The 17,253-nt window shown below is 47.3% G+C and overlaps 1 protein-coding gene across 1 annotated transcript in view; it reads right to left on the reverse strand.

Annotated features, from left to right (window-relative positions):
- Nucleotides 1–17,253, reverse strand: part of TRAPPC10 (trafficking protein particle complex subunit 10) — a 54,984-nt gene that overhangs the window by 27,276 nt on the left and 10,455 nt on the right. Inside the window, exons 2-6 of the mRNA XM_075197545.1 lie at nt 8,157–8,238; nt 7,915–8,050; nt 3,332–3,528; nt 911–1,106; nt 611–722 (exon numbers count right to left, since the gene is read on the reverse strand). Of these exons, the coding sequence (XP_075053646.1) occupies nt 611–722; nt 911–1,106; nt 3,332–3,528; nt 7,915–8,050; nt 8,157–8,238 (723 nt within the window). The remainder of the gene's footprint in view (nt 1–610; nt 723–910; nt 1,107–3,331; nt 3,529–7,914; nt 8,051–8,156; nt 8,239–17,253) is intronic.

Genomic DNA, 17,253 nt, shown 5'->3' on the forward strand with positions numbered 1-17,253 from the left:
CCTGTCCCTGTCAGTGAGAACCGCTGGCTCTCATCTGACAGGGGAGCGTCTGTGCTGCTGTGCTATAAGTGTGTCCTCTATATTAGAACACACTCCAGCCTGCTACTGGGAAAAAATGAAGTAAAAATTAAAAGAATAAAATAAAAGTAATAAAATTACACTAAGCACTAAAAACACTGCCCAACTCCATGGGCACCTGAAAAAACCTGAGAGGAAGAGGAAGAGGCCGGGGGATTGTAGAGGGGAGGGGTCTGTCGGCAGCACTAAAAGTTAACTAGTTAGTTGCCAACTCCCCAAGCTCCCTCCACAACCCATGGTAAGCAGTGTACCCCAGACTGGATGAAAGAGAAACTTTAATTCCACTTAAAGTGTTTTTGCAATTTTCAAAAAATATAACAATTTCATGTAGGTGTCTGTAGAAAAGGAAACAAGTCCCAACATGTACATATTATACAACAGATGTAGTTAGAACCACTGTCTGGCTCCAGTTAATGCTCACTACTCGCAATACTTGATTTGTAATGGACTTGTATGGTGGCGACTAGAGGCAACAGAGCCCAGACAGGACATATGGCGGAGAGCTCCATCACCTCCTCCGCACTCTACTCACCACCAGCTCCAAAGTTCAGCACATACTGAGAGAACAGAGCATCCAGCTCGTCATACTGAACCAAAGCATCTTCAAACTGCTGCAGCATCTCAAAGACGAAGGCCAACTCCTCCTGGAAGACACAACGCAAGGAGAATAGGGGAAGATGGAGGTAAATGACCAGATAGGTACAGGGTGGTGACCTCTCCTTTCATCCATCAGCCTCCAGCGGATACAACCCAATCACATTCCTCCAACAGGCTACATGTGGCTCAGATATCTACAATCACATAGGACAAGGTCTATAACCCACGTACTTACCTGCACCATGAAGTAGTCACAGAAGCTCCAGCCAGGCTCCGTTCTCTTCTCTCGGAGAGTCCTCATGTCGTCCTCAAAATGTCCAAGGTTTCTTGTGAAAGATGTGAGAAGCAAAGTGCGCAGCTTGGACAGAAAGAGGGACCAGGACTCCTGGGAGCGAGATGTGTCCTTCAGAGGGTCCACCAGCACCATACACCTACACAAGATGTAATAACACCAGATATAACCCTAACTCACCGTCCAGCAGCACCATACACCTACACAAGGTGTAATAACACCAGATATAACCCTAACTCACCGTCCACCAGCACCATACACCTACACAAGGTGTAATAACACCAGATATAACCCTAACTCACCGTCCACCAGCACCATACACCTACACAAGGTGTAATAACACCAGATATAACCCTAACTCACCGTCCACCAGCACCATACACCTACACAAGGTGTAATAACACCAGATATAACCCTAACTCACCATCCACCAGCACCATACACAAGGTGTAATAACACCAGATATAACCCTAACTTACCGTCCAGCAGCACCATACACCTACACAAGGTGTAATAACACCAGATATAACCCTAACTCACCGTCCACCAGCACCATACACCTACACAAGGTGTAATAACACCAGATATAACCCTAACTCACCGTCCAGCAGCACCATACACCTACACAAGGTGTAATAACACCAGATATAACCCTAACTCACCGTCCAGCAGCATCATACACCTACACAAGGTGTAATAACACCAGATATAACCCTAACTCACCGTCCAGCAGCACCATATACCTACACAAGGTGTAATAACACCAGATATAACCCTAACTCACCGTCCAGCAGCACCATACACCTACACAAGGTGTAATAACACCAGATATAACCCTAACTCACCATCCACCAGCACCATACACCTACACAAAGTGTAATAACACCAGATATAACCCTAACTCACCGTCCAGCAGCACCATACACCTACACAAGGTGTAATAACACCAGATATAACCCTTACTCACCGTCCACCAGCACCATACACCTACACAAGGTGTAATAACACCAGATATAACCCTAACTCACCATCCACCAGCACCATACACCTACACAAAGTGTAATAACACCAGATATAACCCTAACTCACCGTCCACCAGCACCATACACCTACACAAAGTGTAATAACACCAGATATAACCCTAACTCACCGTCCAGCAGCACCATACACCTACACAAAGTGTAATAACACCAGATATAACCCTAACTCACCGTCCACCAGCACCATACACCTACACAAAGTGTAATAACACCAGATATAACCCTAACTCACCGTCCAGCAGCACCATACACCTACACAAGGTGTAATAACACCAGATATAACCCTAACTCACCATCCACCAGCACCATACACCTACACAAAGTGTAATAACACCAGATATAACCCTAACTCACCGTCCAGCAGCACCATACACCTACACAAGGTGTAATAACACCAGATATAACCCTTACTCACCGTCCACCAGCACCATACACCTACACAAGGTGTAATAACACCAGATATAACCCTAACTCACCGTCCACCAGCACCATACACCTACACAAGGTGTAATAACACCAGATATAACCCTAACTCACCGTCCAGCAGCACCATACACCTACACAAGGTGTAATAACACCAGATATAACCCTAACTCACCGTCCAGCAGCACCATACACCTACACAAGGTGTAATAACACCAGATATAACCCTAACTCACCATCCACCAGCACCTACACAAGGTGTAATAACACCAGATATAACCCTAACTTACCGTCCAGCAGCACCATACACCTACACAAGGTGTAATAACACCAGATATAACCCTAACTCACCATCCACCAGCACCATACACCTACACAGTGTAATAACACCAGATATAACCCTAACTCACCATCCACCAGCACCATACACAAGGTGTAATAACACCAGATATAACCCTAACTCACCATCCACCAGCACCATACACCTACACAAGGTGTAATAACACCAGATATAACCCTAACTCACCATCCACCAGCACCATACACCTACACAAAGTGTAATAACACCAGATATAACCCTAACTCACCGTCCAGCAGCACCATACACCTACACAAGGTGTAATAACACCAGATATAACCCTAACTCACCGTCCAGCAGCATCATACACCTACACAAGGTGTAATAACACCAGATATAACCCTAACTCACCGTCCAGCAGCACCATACACCTACACAAGGTGTAATAACACCAGATATAACCCTAACTCACCATCCACCAGCACCATACACCTACACAAGGTGTAATAACACCAGATATAACCCTAACTCACCGTCCAGCAGTAACCAGACAAGACATAGACCACCGGCTGTACGGTGACAATGAGGTAACGTGGATCTCACCTGTCGCTCTGCTTGTTGCAGAAGTCGCTGCGGATTTTGTCAGCAATAGACGTGCGCGGGAGGATGTTTGTCTTGTTCTTCTTCTTAGCCTCACTCTCCACAACCACAATCAGCCAGTCGGTGGTGCCGTGAGCGCGCAGCGCATTCTGCCACTTGGTGATGTCATCCTTGGTGGTGGCTTTATAGACTTCTGTGTCCTGGGAAAAGCAGGGAAACTTCTAATAGACCCATATAGAGATCCCTGTCACGTCAAATAAAAAAACTAGAAATGTGCTTTGTAAGTGCACGTAGGTCAGCATGACGATCAGGGAGACACCCAAACAATGCACTGAAAAGGAATGAAGTGACATGGTGGTCAGTGGTACCAGATCTGAACCTCAGGTTTGGGGACACTATTACAGACAGGAGCTAAAATACTAAGAGTCGGAAAAACAAGAATAAAATAAAAGGCCCTTAGGGCTAACCCTATTCATAGCTAAAAACACAAAGCACGTCCTCCTGCACGCACAACGCGTTTCAGAAGAATACAGAGTCTAACTGATGCATTGATTCCATATAGTTTTCCACACATCTACCTGTATTCATAGCAGTGGACATTACAATTGTTTATTGGCTTTGGTTCCACTGCTGGAGACAGGATTTACAGTCTGTACATCTCTAGAGCAACAGAGACCGTAAAATGATACAGAGACATAGGTAAAGAATCTTTATGATCAATTTGTAACTAAAAGATGAGAATATAATTCAAGGGTTATTGGATCACCAACAAAAGTGGCAACAATAGGATTAGTGGGACGATAAGATTAGTGTTCATAACAGTGATGGCTGGTGCTGTGTACACAGCATGTACCCGCTTACGATATCTCCTGTATCGCTCTATGCCCCCAGAGTGGTCATGTGACATACAGACCTCCCGATGGGGTTATCAGTATAATCTGTGATATCTCCTGTATCGCTCTATACCCATAGACCAGCTATGTGGCACTTCCAGACAACTCAGGAACACCCAGCAGTCAAGAGCACCATGCTGTCATGTTGCATACACACCCTCCAGGGGCTCTATCAGTGTTATCTGTGATATCACTCTATACCCCATGAGTTGCTATGTGGTATACACCCTCCAATGGGCATAACAGTGTTATCTCCTCAGATCTGCTATGTGATATACACACACTCCAGTGGGCCTATCCCATTCCATTATCCCCTCTCTCTCTGTATATAAAACACATTCCATTATCCCCTCTCTCTCTGTATATAACACATTCCATTATCCCCTCTCTCTGTATATAATACATTCCATTATCCCCTCTCTCTGTATATAACACATTCCATTATCCTCTCCTCTTTCTCTCTGTATATAACACATTCCATTATCCCCTCCTCTTTCTCTCTCTCTGTATATAACACATTCCATTATCCCCTCCTCTTTCTCTCTCTCTGTATATAACACATTCCATTATCCCCTCCTCTTTCTCTCTCTCTCTCTCTGTATATAACACATTTCATTATCCCCTCTCTCTGTATATAACACATTTCATTATCCCCTCTCTCTGTATATAACATATTCCATTATCCCCTCCTTTCTCTCTATATAACACATTCCATTATCCCCTCTCTCCGTATAGAACACATTCCATTATCCTCTCTCTCTGTATATAACACATTCCATTATCCTCTCTTTCTCTCTATATAACACATTCCATTATCCCCTCCTTTTTCTCTATATAACACATTCCATTATCCCCTCTTTCCGTATATAACACATTCCATTATCCTCTCTCTCCGTATATAAAACATTCCATTATCCTCTCTCTCTGTATATAACACATTCCATTATCCCCTCTCTCTGTATATAACACATTCCATTATCCTCTCTCTCTGTATATAACACATTCCATTATCATCTCTCTCTGTATATAACACATTCCATTATCATCTCTCTGTATATAACATATTCCATTATCCCCTCTCTCTCTGTATATAACACATTCCATTATCCCCTCTCTCTGTATATAACACATTCCATTATCCCCTCTCTCTGTATATAACACATTCCATTATCCCCTCTCTCTGTATATAACACATTCCATTATCCCCTCTCTCTCTGTATATAACACATTCCATTATCCCCTCTCTGTGTATATAACACATTCCATTATATCCTCTCTCTCTCTGTATATAACACATTCCATTATATCCTCTCTCTCTCTGTATATAACACATTCCATTATATCCTCTCTCTCTCTGTATATAACACATTCCATTATCCCCTCTCTCTCTGTATATAACACATTCCATTATCCCCTCTCTCTCTGTATATAACACATTCCATTATCCCCTCTCTCTGTATATAACACATTCCATTATATCCTCTCTCTCTCTGTATATAACACATTCCATTATATGCTCTCTCTCTCTGTATATAACACATTCCATTATCCCCTCTCTCTGTATATAACACATTCCATTATCCCCTCTCTCTGTATATAACACATTCCATTATATCCTCTCTCTCTCTGTATATAACACATTCCATTATCCCCTCTCTCCGTATATAACACATTCTATTATCCTCTCTCTCTGTATATAACACATTCCATTATCATCTCTCTGTATATAACACATTCCATTATATCCTCTCTGTCTGTATATAACACATTCCATTATCCCCTCTCTCTCTGTATATAACACATTCCATTATCCCCTCTCTCTCTGTATATAACACATTCCATTATCCCCTCTCTCTCTGTATATAACACATTCCATTATCCCCTCTCTGTATATAACACATTCCATTATATCCTCTCTCTCTCTGTATATAACACATTCCATTATATCCTCTCTCTCTCTGTATATAACACATTCCATTATATCCTCTCTCTCTCTGTATATAACACATTCCATTATATCCTCTCTCTCTCTGTATATAACACATTCCATTATCCCCTATGTGTTTATAACACAATAAATTAGCTCTGTTTACAGTACAGTTAATAGTCACCTCCAGCTGGTCTCGCTCTAGTCTGGACGGCAGCTCCTCAGTGTGTGCAACGCATGACGTCTGGAGGAGCCCGGAAATACACAGGTTCAGACGTCACACTCAGATCCCGTGTCCTCCCCCTGACCTGACAAGGGACCCTTAACAGACTGTGTGGGAACCATCATGACACTGCTGGAATCCCAGACTGCAGAGCATGCGTCTGTGGGAAACACTGAGTGTCTAATCTAATCACTGTAGTCTGTGATCCCGGACTGTTACCTGGATATACACTGTAGTCTGTGATCCCGGACTGTTACCTGGATATACACTGTAGTCTGTGATCCCGGACTGTTACCTGGATATACACTATAGTCTGTGATCCCGGACTGTTACCTGGATAAACTGTAGTCTGTGATCCCGGACTGTTACCTGGATATACACTATAGTCTGTGATCCCGGACTGTTACCTGGATATACACTGTAGTCTGTGATCCCGGACTGTTACCTGGATATACACTATAGTCTGATCCCGGACTGTTACCTGGATATACACTATAGTCTGTGATCCCGGACTGTTACCTGGATATACACTATAGTCTGTGATCCCAGACTGTTACCTGGATATACACTGTAGTCTTTGATCCCGGACTGTTACCTGGATATACACTGTAGTCTTTGATCCCGGACTGTTACCTGGATATACACTATAGTCTTTGATCCCGGACTGTTACCTGGATATACACTATAGTCTGTGATCCCGGACTGTTACCTGGATATACACTGTAGTCTGATCCCGGACTGTTACCTGGATATACACTATAGTCTTTGATCCCGGACTGTTACCTGGATATACACTGTAGTCTGATCCCGGACTGTTACCTGGATATACACTATAGTCTGATCCCGGACTGTTACCTGGATATACACTATAGTCTGTGATCCCGGACTGTTACCTGGATATACACTATAGTCTGTGATCCCGGACTGTTACCTGGATATACACTATAGTCTGTGATCCCGGACTGTTACCTGGATATACACTATAGTCTGTGATCCCGGACTGTTACCTGGATATACACTATAGTCTGTGATCCCGGACTGTTACCTGGATATACACTATAGTCTGTGATCCCGGACTGTTACCTGGATATACACTATAGTCTGTGATCCCGGACTGTTACCTGGATATACACTATAGTCTGTGATCCCGGATAGAGATATATATAAACATACATACACACAGTAATATATATATATATATATATATATATATATACAGGGTGATTCAAAAGTCGCAGTACACCCTTTTATTTTAAAAAACTCTACAGGAAAAGGGGGCGATTGGCCGATTTCAAGATGGCGCCCATGTTTGGTACATACCGTAAAAGATAGACCACGTCACCCATACCTTACTGGAGTATTCAGGTTTCCCAATTTCCTGTAGAGTTTTTGAAATAAAAGGGTGTACTGCGACTTTTGAATCACCCTGTGTGTGTATATATATATATATATATATATATATATATATATATATATATATATATATATATGTAGACACCAGAGTGGAAGGGAGAGTGGTGTAGGAGATGGGGGTATTACTCACACAACACTCCGTCCAGTATATGTGCAGGAATGGGAACGTGAGCAGAGCCTTGTTCCCCTCTTTCGGTAGCAGCTCCTCCTTATACTGGACAAAGTTGGACTCCAGATGGACCATCTTAGGAGCGCGGCCATAAGCTCTGCAGAAAGTATATAGATGGAGAGGCCAAAGGTTTACAGGCTGAAAACAACAAGGAGGAGATGTAGTTAAAGAAGAACCCAAATGGGTGGGTGGTCTTTCCTCACCTCCTCCATTCCATTGGCTCTTTGGGCAGCTGCTGGGTGAGGGTGGAATAAACAGCAGTGAACAAACTCTGGTCTCCAGCACCTGTAACATATACATTAAACATTATCCACATCTCAAATGGATGAAACCAATATTAGCCAGATCCATGGAAAATACGCAGACTATTGAGAACTTCTGAACATAATTAACTTTTATTTAAATTGTCCTCAATACCAATGACAGAAAGAGAAAGTGATGATATAGCAGTAGACGTGGAGAATAACATACAAAGGGAAGATATACATATATGTAATGTCGTTGAGGGTTTGTATCAGGACTGTGTACTCTTTCAGCTCTCTGAGAAGTAAAGTACCAGCCTTATTAAAGTCCTAGGACCAGAAAACACTACAAACATTCCATTTATTACAGAAAACTACACAAGAAAGATATATGCTCCTGCACATAACCTGATATGAAAGGTACAGGAGACATTGTACTGTGCTACCAGCCCCATAACATAATTGCTGGTTTTGTGAAGTAGTTTCATGTACATGGTATGTAGGGGGCATTAGATCAGCCCAGTGCTCCTACATATAGAAAACATCTAAGAATGTGTGAAGGTCGTGGGAAATTATTGTGTGGGTCTCAAGGAGTCGACCACACCAGGAACAAGGTTGTTTAGAAGATCTACTGAATATCATCTGTTGCTGGACCCAGTGAGTGTAACAGTTGTTGCTGCTGCCACCTCTGTTCTTCCTTCGAGACTCCAGCTGCCACCAAACATGGGGAACAAGTGTCCTGCAGAGAACATGTTTATATGTTCTCAAGGTGTATGTGTCGTTTCTTCAGTCCAAAAAGATAAATGCAGGTTAATTGGCTGCTGACAAAAAAGACCCCAGTATGTGTGGTAGGGAATATAGACTGTAAGCTCCCATGTGAATGATGAAATACTGTCTGTATAGCGCTGCTTAATATGGTGGTGCTCTACAAATAATAGTAGTAGTGAATAGTTATCAGTTAACTCTATAAACTTCATGATCAACCACACCCCTCTTTCCCTCCCGTTGAAGTTCCAGCCAGGATACTCACCTCAGCGCAAGACCTCACTATGTTCCCTTATCTAGATCTACTGCTGCCGTAATAGATCCAACTACACCAAAAACATCTTCTCGTCTTATTAGGGACTAATCAAAACCGCCTGCTGCACTTTCTCTAGGTGACAGGATTGTTGCAGATGCTCGGGGGCGGGAGCAGCAGATGCTCGGGGGCGGGAGCAGCAGATGCTCGGGGGCGGGAGCAGCAGATGCTCGGGGGCGGGAGCTGGAAGTCATCAAGCTCTTTAGTATACTTAGGTGGAACTATGGAGATTCCATGGCTGTATACTAGACTTTCTGCATGTGCTAACAATGGGTGACACAAATGGCTAAACACACTATTTAGAGGGGTGTCCAAATGTGTGGCTGAACCACCTGGAATAACTTATTTTATAAATTTATTTTAATTAGTGGTACAGTGCACCGATCTATATTATAGCAAATGTACTGATTTTTGTTTTGGAAATGCACTGATTTCTGAGACAGTATGCCAGGTTGGAGGAAATGTGTTTTTGTAACTCTTCTAAAGGAAGTCCCACGCTAATTAAGCCTTTACATCTCAGAGTTACCAACACATGTTTTTGGCTTGAATGCACAGGAGGGGGTCGTTAGCCTTGCATCCTGTGTCTTGGAGAGATAGGTGACCTATGTGAACAATGAAATAAATCAGATTGACTATAGTTAAATTTAGATCAAGTTAAATCCAAGTTTAGAGAATAATTTACATACTGATGCTAATAATTTAATGTAATGTATCAGACTTTATGGTGCCAGGTGGTAGGAAAAGAGGCTGGGCTACCCCCTGTAAACGTGTGTTAGAAACAGTATATAAAGAGCTCTGTCTGACCATGTAATGCGGCGGTTCCAAAACTGTGCGCCGCGGCTCCCAGGGGTGCCGCGGCGCTGTCTCAGGGGTGCCGCGGGCCAGCCATAAAAAAACAAACAGAAACACTTACAAATCCGCGCAGCTCCGGGACCCAGCATCCTCCTCTCTCACGCTGCGTGAGAGGAGGATGCTGGGTCCCGGCGCCGCGCGGATTGGTAAGTGTTTCTGTTTGTTTTTTTTTATGGCTGGCGCACGGCAGAGGGAGCAAAGAGAGAGAGGGCAGAGGAGAGTGACAGGAGAGGGCAGAGGAGAGTGACAGGAGAGGGCAGAGGAGAGTGACAGGAGAGGGACAGAGGAGAGTGACAGGAGAGGGACAGAGCAGAGTGACAGAAGAGGGACAGAGCAGAGTGACAGAAGAGGGACAGAGGAGAGTGACAGCGTGACAGGAGAGGGACAGAGGAGAGTGACAGCGTGACAGGAGAGGGACAGAGGAGAGTGACAGGAGAGGGACAGAGGAGAATGACAGCGTGACAGGAGGGGGCAGAGGAGAGTGACAGGAGGGGGCAGAGGAGAATGACAGGAGAGGGACAGAGGAGGAGAGGGACAGAGGAGGAGAGGGACAGAGGAGGAGAGGGACAGAGGAGGAGAGGGACAGAGGAGGAGAGGGACAGAGGAGGAGAGGGACAGAGGAGGAGAGGGACAGAGGAGAGGGACAGAGGAGAGTGACAGGAGGGGGACAGAGGAGAGTGACAGGAGGGGGACAGAGGAGAGTGACAGCGTGACAGGAGGGGACAGAGGAGAGTGACAGCGTGACAGGAGGGGGACAGAGGAGAGTGACAGCGTGACAGGAGGGGGACAGAGGAGAGTGACAGCGTGACAGGAGGGGGGCAGAGGAGAGTGACAGCGTGACAGGAGGGGGGCAGAGGAGAGTGACAGCGTGACAGGAGGGGGGCAGAGGAGAGTGACAGCGTGACAGGAGGGGGGCAGAGGAGAGTGACAGCGTGACAGGAGGGGGGCAGAGGAGCGTGACAGGAGGGGGGCAGAGGAGCGTGACAGGAGGGGGGCAGAGGAGCGTGACAGGAGGGGGGCAGAGGAGCGTGACAGGAGGGGGGCAGAGGAGCGTGACAGGAGGGGGGCAGAGGAGCGTGACAGGAGGAGGGCAGAGGAGCGTGACAGGAGGAGGGCAGAGGAGCGTGACAGGAGAGGGACAGAGGAGAGTGACAGCGTGACAGGAGGGGGCAGAGGAGAGTGACAGGAGAGGGACAGAGGAGGAGAGGGACAGAGGAGGAGAGGGACAGAGGAGGAGAGGGACAGAGGAGGAGAGGGACAGAGGAGCGTGACAGGAGAGGGACAGAGGAGAGTGACAGGAGAGGGACAGAGGAGAGTGACAGGAGAGGGACAGAGGAGAGTGACAGGAGAGGGACAGAAGAAAGTGACAGCGTGACAGAAGGGGACAGAGGAGAGTGACAGCGTAACAGGAGGGGACAGAGGAGAGTGACAGCGTGACAGGAGGGGGGCAGAGGAGCGTGACAGGAGGGGGGCAGAGGAGCGTGACAGGAGGGGGGCAGAGGAGCGTGACAGGAGGGGGGCAGAGGAGCGTGACAGGAGGGGGGCAGAGGAGCGTGACAGGAGGGGGGCAGAGGAGCGTGACAGGAGGGGGGGCAGAGGAGTGTGACAGGAGGGGGGGCAGAGGAGCGTGACAGGAAGGGACAGAGGAGATTGACAGCGTGACAGGGGGGGGCAGAGGAGAGTGACAGCGTGACAGGAGGGGGGCAGAGGAGAGGGACAGCGTGACAGGAGAGGGACAGAGGAGAGTGACAGGAGAGGGACAGAGGAGAGTGACAGGAGGGGGGGCAGAGGAGCGTGACAGGAGGGGGGGGCAGAGGAGCGTGACAGGAAAGGGACAGAGGAGATTGACAGCGTGACAGGAGGGGGCAGAGGAGAGTGACAGCGTGACAGGAGAGGGGCAGAGGAGAGGGACAGTGTGACAGGAGAGGGACAGAGGAGAGTGACAGGAGAGGGACAGAGGAGGAGAGGGACAGAGGAGGAGAGGGACAGAGGAGGAGAGGGACAGAGGAGGAGAGGGACAGAGGAGGAGAGGGACAGAGGAGGAGAGGGACAGAGGAGGAGAGGGACAGAGGAGGAGAGGGACAGAGGAGGAGAGGGACAGAGGAGCGTGACAGGAGAGGGACAGAGGAGAGTGACAGGAGAGGGACAGAGGAGAGTGACAGGAGAGGGACAGAGGAGAGTGACAGGAGAGGGACAGAAGAAAGTGACAGCGTGACAGAAGGGGACAGAGGAGAGTGACAGCGTAACAGGAGGGGACAGAGGAGAGTGACAGCGTGACAGGAGGGGGGCAGAGGAGCGTGACAGGAGGGGGGCAGAGGAGCGTGACAGGAGGGGGGCAGAGGAGCGTGACAGGAGGGGGGCAGAGGAGCGTGACAGGAGGGGGGCAGAGGAGCGTGACAGGAGGGGGGCAGAGGAGCGTGACAGGAGGGGGGGCAGAGGAGCGTGACAGGAGGGGGGGCAGAGGAGCGTGACAGGAAAGGGACAGAGGAGATTGACAGCGTGACAGGGGGGGGCAGAGGAGAGTGACAGCGTGACAGGAGGGGGGCAGAGGAGAGGGACAGCGTGACAGGAGAGGGACAGAGGAGAGTGACAGGAGAGGGACAGAGGAGAGTGACAGGAGGGGGGGCAGAGGAGCGTGACAGGAGGGGGGGCAGAGGAGCGTGACAGGAGGGGGGGGCAGAGGAGCGTGACAGGAAAGGGACAGAGGAGATTGACAGCGTGACAGGAGGGGGCAGAGGAGAGTGACAGCGTGACAGGAGAGGGGCAGAGGAGAGGGACAGTGTGACAGGAGAGGGACAGAGGAGAGGGACAGAGGAGAGGGACAGAGGAGAGGGACAGAGGAGAGGGACAGAGGAGAGGGACAGAGGAGAGGGACAGAGGAGAGGGACAGAGGAGAGTGACAGGAGAGGGACAGAGGAGAGTGACAGGAAGGGGGCAGAGGAGAGTGACAGGAAGGGGGCAGAGGAGAGTGACAGAGGAGAGTGACAGAGGAGAGTGACAGAGGAGAGTGACAGAGGAGAGTGACAGAGGAGAGTGACAGAGGAGAGTGACAGAGGAGAGTGACAGAGGAGAGTGACAGAGGAGAGTGACAGCGTGACAGGAGGGGGCAGAGGAGAGTGACAGCGTGACAGGAGAGGGACAGAGGAGAGTGACAGAGGAGAGTGACAGCATGACAGGAGAGGGACAGAGGAGAGTGACAGCATGACAGGAGAGGGACAGAGGAGAGTGACAGCATGACAGGAGGGGGCAGAGGAGAGTGACAGCGTGACAGGAGGGGGCAGAGGAGAGTGACAGCGTGACAGGAGGGGGCAGAGGAGAGTGACAGCGTGACAGGAGGGGGCAGAGGAGAGTGACAGGAGAGGGACAGAAGAGAGTGACAGCAGGGGGACAGAGGAGAGTGACAGCGTGACAGGAGGGGGACAGCGTGGCAGAGGAGCTGGGACAGCGTGAGAGAGGGCAGAGGAGGGGGACAGAAGGCAGAGGAGCTGGGACAGCGTGACAGAGGAGGGGGACAGTGGGCAGAGGAGGAGGACAGCGTGAGAGGGGCAGTGGAGGGGGACAGCGTGACAGGAGGGGGGACAGAGGGCAGAGGAGAGGGAACAGCGTGAGAGAGGGCAGAGGGGGCAGCGTGAAGAGAGGGCAGAGTGTCTGGATGCAGTGGGGGCAGAGTGTCTGGATGCAGAGGGGGCATTTTTGCATACAACTAAATAAGCATTTCTGTCCTGACCTAAATACCTATTACAATTTTTTGACCCAACTACTTCTAAAACAGGACTGCTCGGTAATTATTTTGGAGGGGTGCCTTAAAAAAATTATGGAGACTCTAAGGGTGCCGCGAACTGCAAAAGTTTGGGAACTACTGATGTAATGTATTATACCATCTGTACTTCTGGATGATCACTAGTACTTACAACTAGTGTGTAAGGATCCTTCCCCAGAAGTAAACAGTTCTAGGTCCCATGAAGGAGCCTGGTGGTGGCAGCGAGATTCTCCTACAACTATTGCGCAGTTGGCATTCACAGTCGGTGAGTGTCTGGGGGCAGGGTGACACCAGTAGGTGTGGTCAGTAACCGTGTTACTGACTGTGAGAAAGAGATCCAGATAAACTGTGCAAGAAGAAAATCCCCTCACCCTCCTTCCCCAACAAACCATATATATAAGGAATATATAAGAGAGTGCATAGGGAAAATATATATACACACACACATATATATACACGCACGCTCACACATATACACACAGACGTGCGCTCACACATATACACACATACACACACTCGCGCGCTCACACATATACATATACACACACACACATATATATATATACACACACATACACGCACGCTCCCACATATACACACACAAAGCGGTACTGGAGGATAATTTAGACTGTAAGCACCAATGGGGAAGGGACTGATGTGGATGATTCAATATTCACTGTACAGACCTATAGAAAATGAATGGCGTTATAAAAATTAAATCTAAAACCGTTTTGTAGAAAGATGTACAGAACATACATGGGAGTATATACACTATACAGTGAAAAGTATTTGGCCACACCTATTAATTACTGAATTCAGGTGTTTCAATCAGACCCGTTATCAGAGGTGTATAACATCCAGCACCAGCCATGCAGTCTCCATGTACAAACATTTGTGATACAAAATGGGTCGTTCTGAAGAGCTGTGACTACAAGCGTGGTACTGTGATAGGATGCCACCTTTTCAACAAGACTGTTTGTGAAATTTCATCCCTGCTGGATATTCCACGGTCAACTGTAAGTGATATTATTAGAAAGTGGAAGCATTTAGGAACAGCAGCAACTCGGCCACGAAGCAGAAGACCACGTAAAATCACAGAGACAATGCGAAGGCGCACAGTGTGTAAAAGTTGCCATCGCTCTGCTGATTTTATAGCTGAAGAGTTCCGAACTTCCACTGGCATTAATGTAAGCACAAAATCTGTGTGGCAGAAGCTTAATGGATGGGTTTCCATGGCCGAGCAGCTGCATGCAGCCTCACATCATCAATGCCAATGCCAAGTGTCGGATGGAGTGGTGTAAAGCACACAGACACTGGACTGTGGAGCAGTGGAATCGTGTTCTGTGGAGTGACGAATCACGCTTCTCTGTTTGGCAGTCAGATGGACGAGTCTGGGTTTGGCGAATGCCGGGAGAACGTTACCTGCCTGACAGCTTTATGCCAACTGTGTAGTTTGCTGGAGGAAGGATAATGGTATGGGGCTGTTTTCAGGGTTTGGGCTAGGCCCCTTATCTCCAGTGAAGGGCAATCTTAATGCTTCAGCATACCAAGTCATTTTGGACAATGCTATGCTTCAAATTGTGTGACAACAGTTTGGGGAAGGCCCTTTTCTGTTCCAAAATTACTGTGCCCCAGTGTACAAAGCAAGGACTACAAAGACATGGTTTGATGAGTTCGTGTGGAAGAACTTGACTGACCCGCACAGAGCCCTGACCTCAACCCCATCGAACACCTTTGGGATGAACTGGAAGGGAGATGGCGAGCCAGACCTTCTTGTCCAACATCAGAATGATGGGGTACAAATTCCCACAGAAACACTCCAACATCTTGTGGAGCCTTCCAAGAAGAGTGGAAGCTGTTATCACTGCAAAAGGGGAACCAACTCCATATTAAAGTATATGTATTTGAATGTCATTACTGTGCTTGTTGGTGTAATGGTCAAGCACTTGAATCATTTTGTCCATATAGTGTAGGTGATATATAGCAGAGATGTGGGATAGTAACATATATAGAGATGTATACTGCATATAGGACTTGTATAGGAGTTATACAGGTGGAGATGTGAGATAAAGGTGTAAACACTACATGGCTAACACAAGCTGGAATGCATCACGCCGGGACTGCTCTGGGAGCCCCGGCGCAGTGACCCCTCATTTTCCTATTTACCAGCAGCTTAGCGCTGCCCGTGAAATGAGGAAGTGCTGTGCGCATGCGCACTAACACTGTAACCGATTCTACGAAGCCAGAGAGGATTCAGCAGAATCCCATAGGATGCGCAGTGCAAAATTTTTCAAAGCTTGATGCATTGCAGAACTTCCCAGTCTCCATGTTAATCTAAGGGGACTGCGAAGACAAACGTAAAGTGGGTATTGGCTGGAGAAAGCTTTGATTTCTCCTGCAATAAGCCCTTGATGCATTCTGCGATGAGCCATTAGAACGGACAAAACTGCTGTTTTCTCCGTTTTAATTGCTCATCATAGTTTGATGCAAAGACCCCTGTATTGCCAACATTATAAAAGACACCTGAACATGACATCCATATTATTTATTATTATAGTTTATGAGGCGCCCCAAAGGGTCCACAGCTCCGTACAGAAAGCATGGGACAACAGTACAGGGTAACAGTACACAGCATACAGGCCGAACAAGACAAAGTGCAATAAGTACAGAAAGTACAAATAAAGTGCTGAAGGAAAAAAAAATTACCTCAGCAGATCTATGTGCTTATTGTACATCTCATTCTAACACCAGGGGCATTTATATGGAGTTGTAACAGCCTCCAATCTTCTGGGAAGGCTTTCCACTAGATTTTGGAACATGACTACGGGGATATGAATCCATTCAGCCACAAGAGCATTAGTGAGGTCGGGGATTGATGTTGAGCGTTCCAATTCATCCCCAAGGTGTTCAGTGGGGTTGAGGTCAGTGCTCTGTGCAGACCAGTCGTGTTCTTCCAAAACAAACTCTGGAAACCACTTCAGCAAAAATGGAAGTACACAATTCTCTAGAGTGTCACTGTATGCTATAGCATTAAGATTTCCTTTCCCTGGAAGACGTGACTGAACCATGACAAACTCTCCTAGACCATTATTCTTTCTCCAACAAACTTTACAGTTTGCAACATGCATTCAGGTAGGAAGCATTCTTCTGGCATCTGTCAAACCCAGATCCGTTTGTCAGACTTCCAGGTGGTTAAGCCCAATTCATCATCCCGGAGACCGTGTTTCCACAGCTCTGAGAGTCCATTGGCGGTGTGCTTTCCACTCCTTCAGTTGATGTCTTTGCACATGGTGATATAAGGCTTGTGTGCAGCTGCTCAGACATGGGAACCCATGAAGCTCACGATAAACCGTTCTTGTGCTGGCGTT

The sequence above is a fragment of the Mixophyes fleayi genome, chromosome 2, assembly GCF_038048845.1.
Source record: "Mixophyes fleayi isolate aMixFle1 chromosome 2, aMixFle1.hap1, whole genome shotgun sequence".
NCBI lineage: Eukaryota > Metazoa > Chordata > Amphibia > Anura > Limnodynastidae > Mixophyes > Mixophyes fleayi.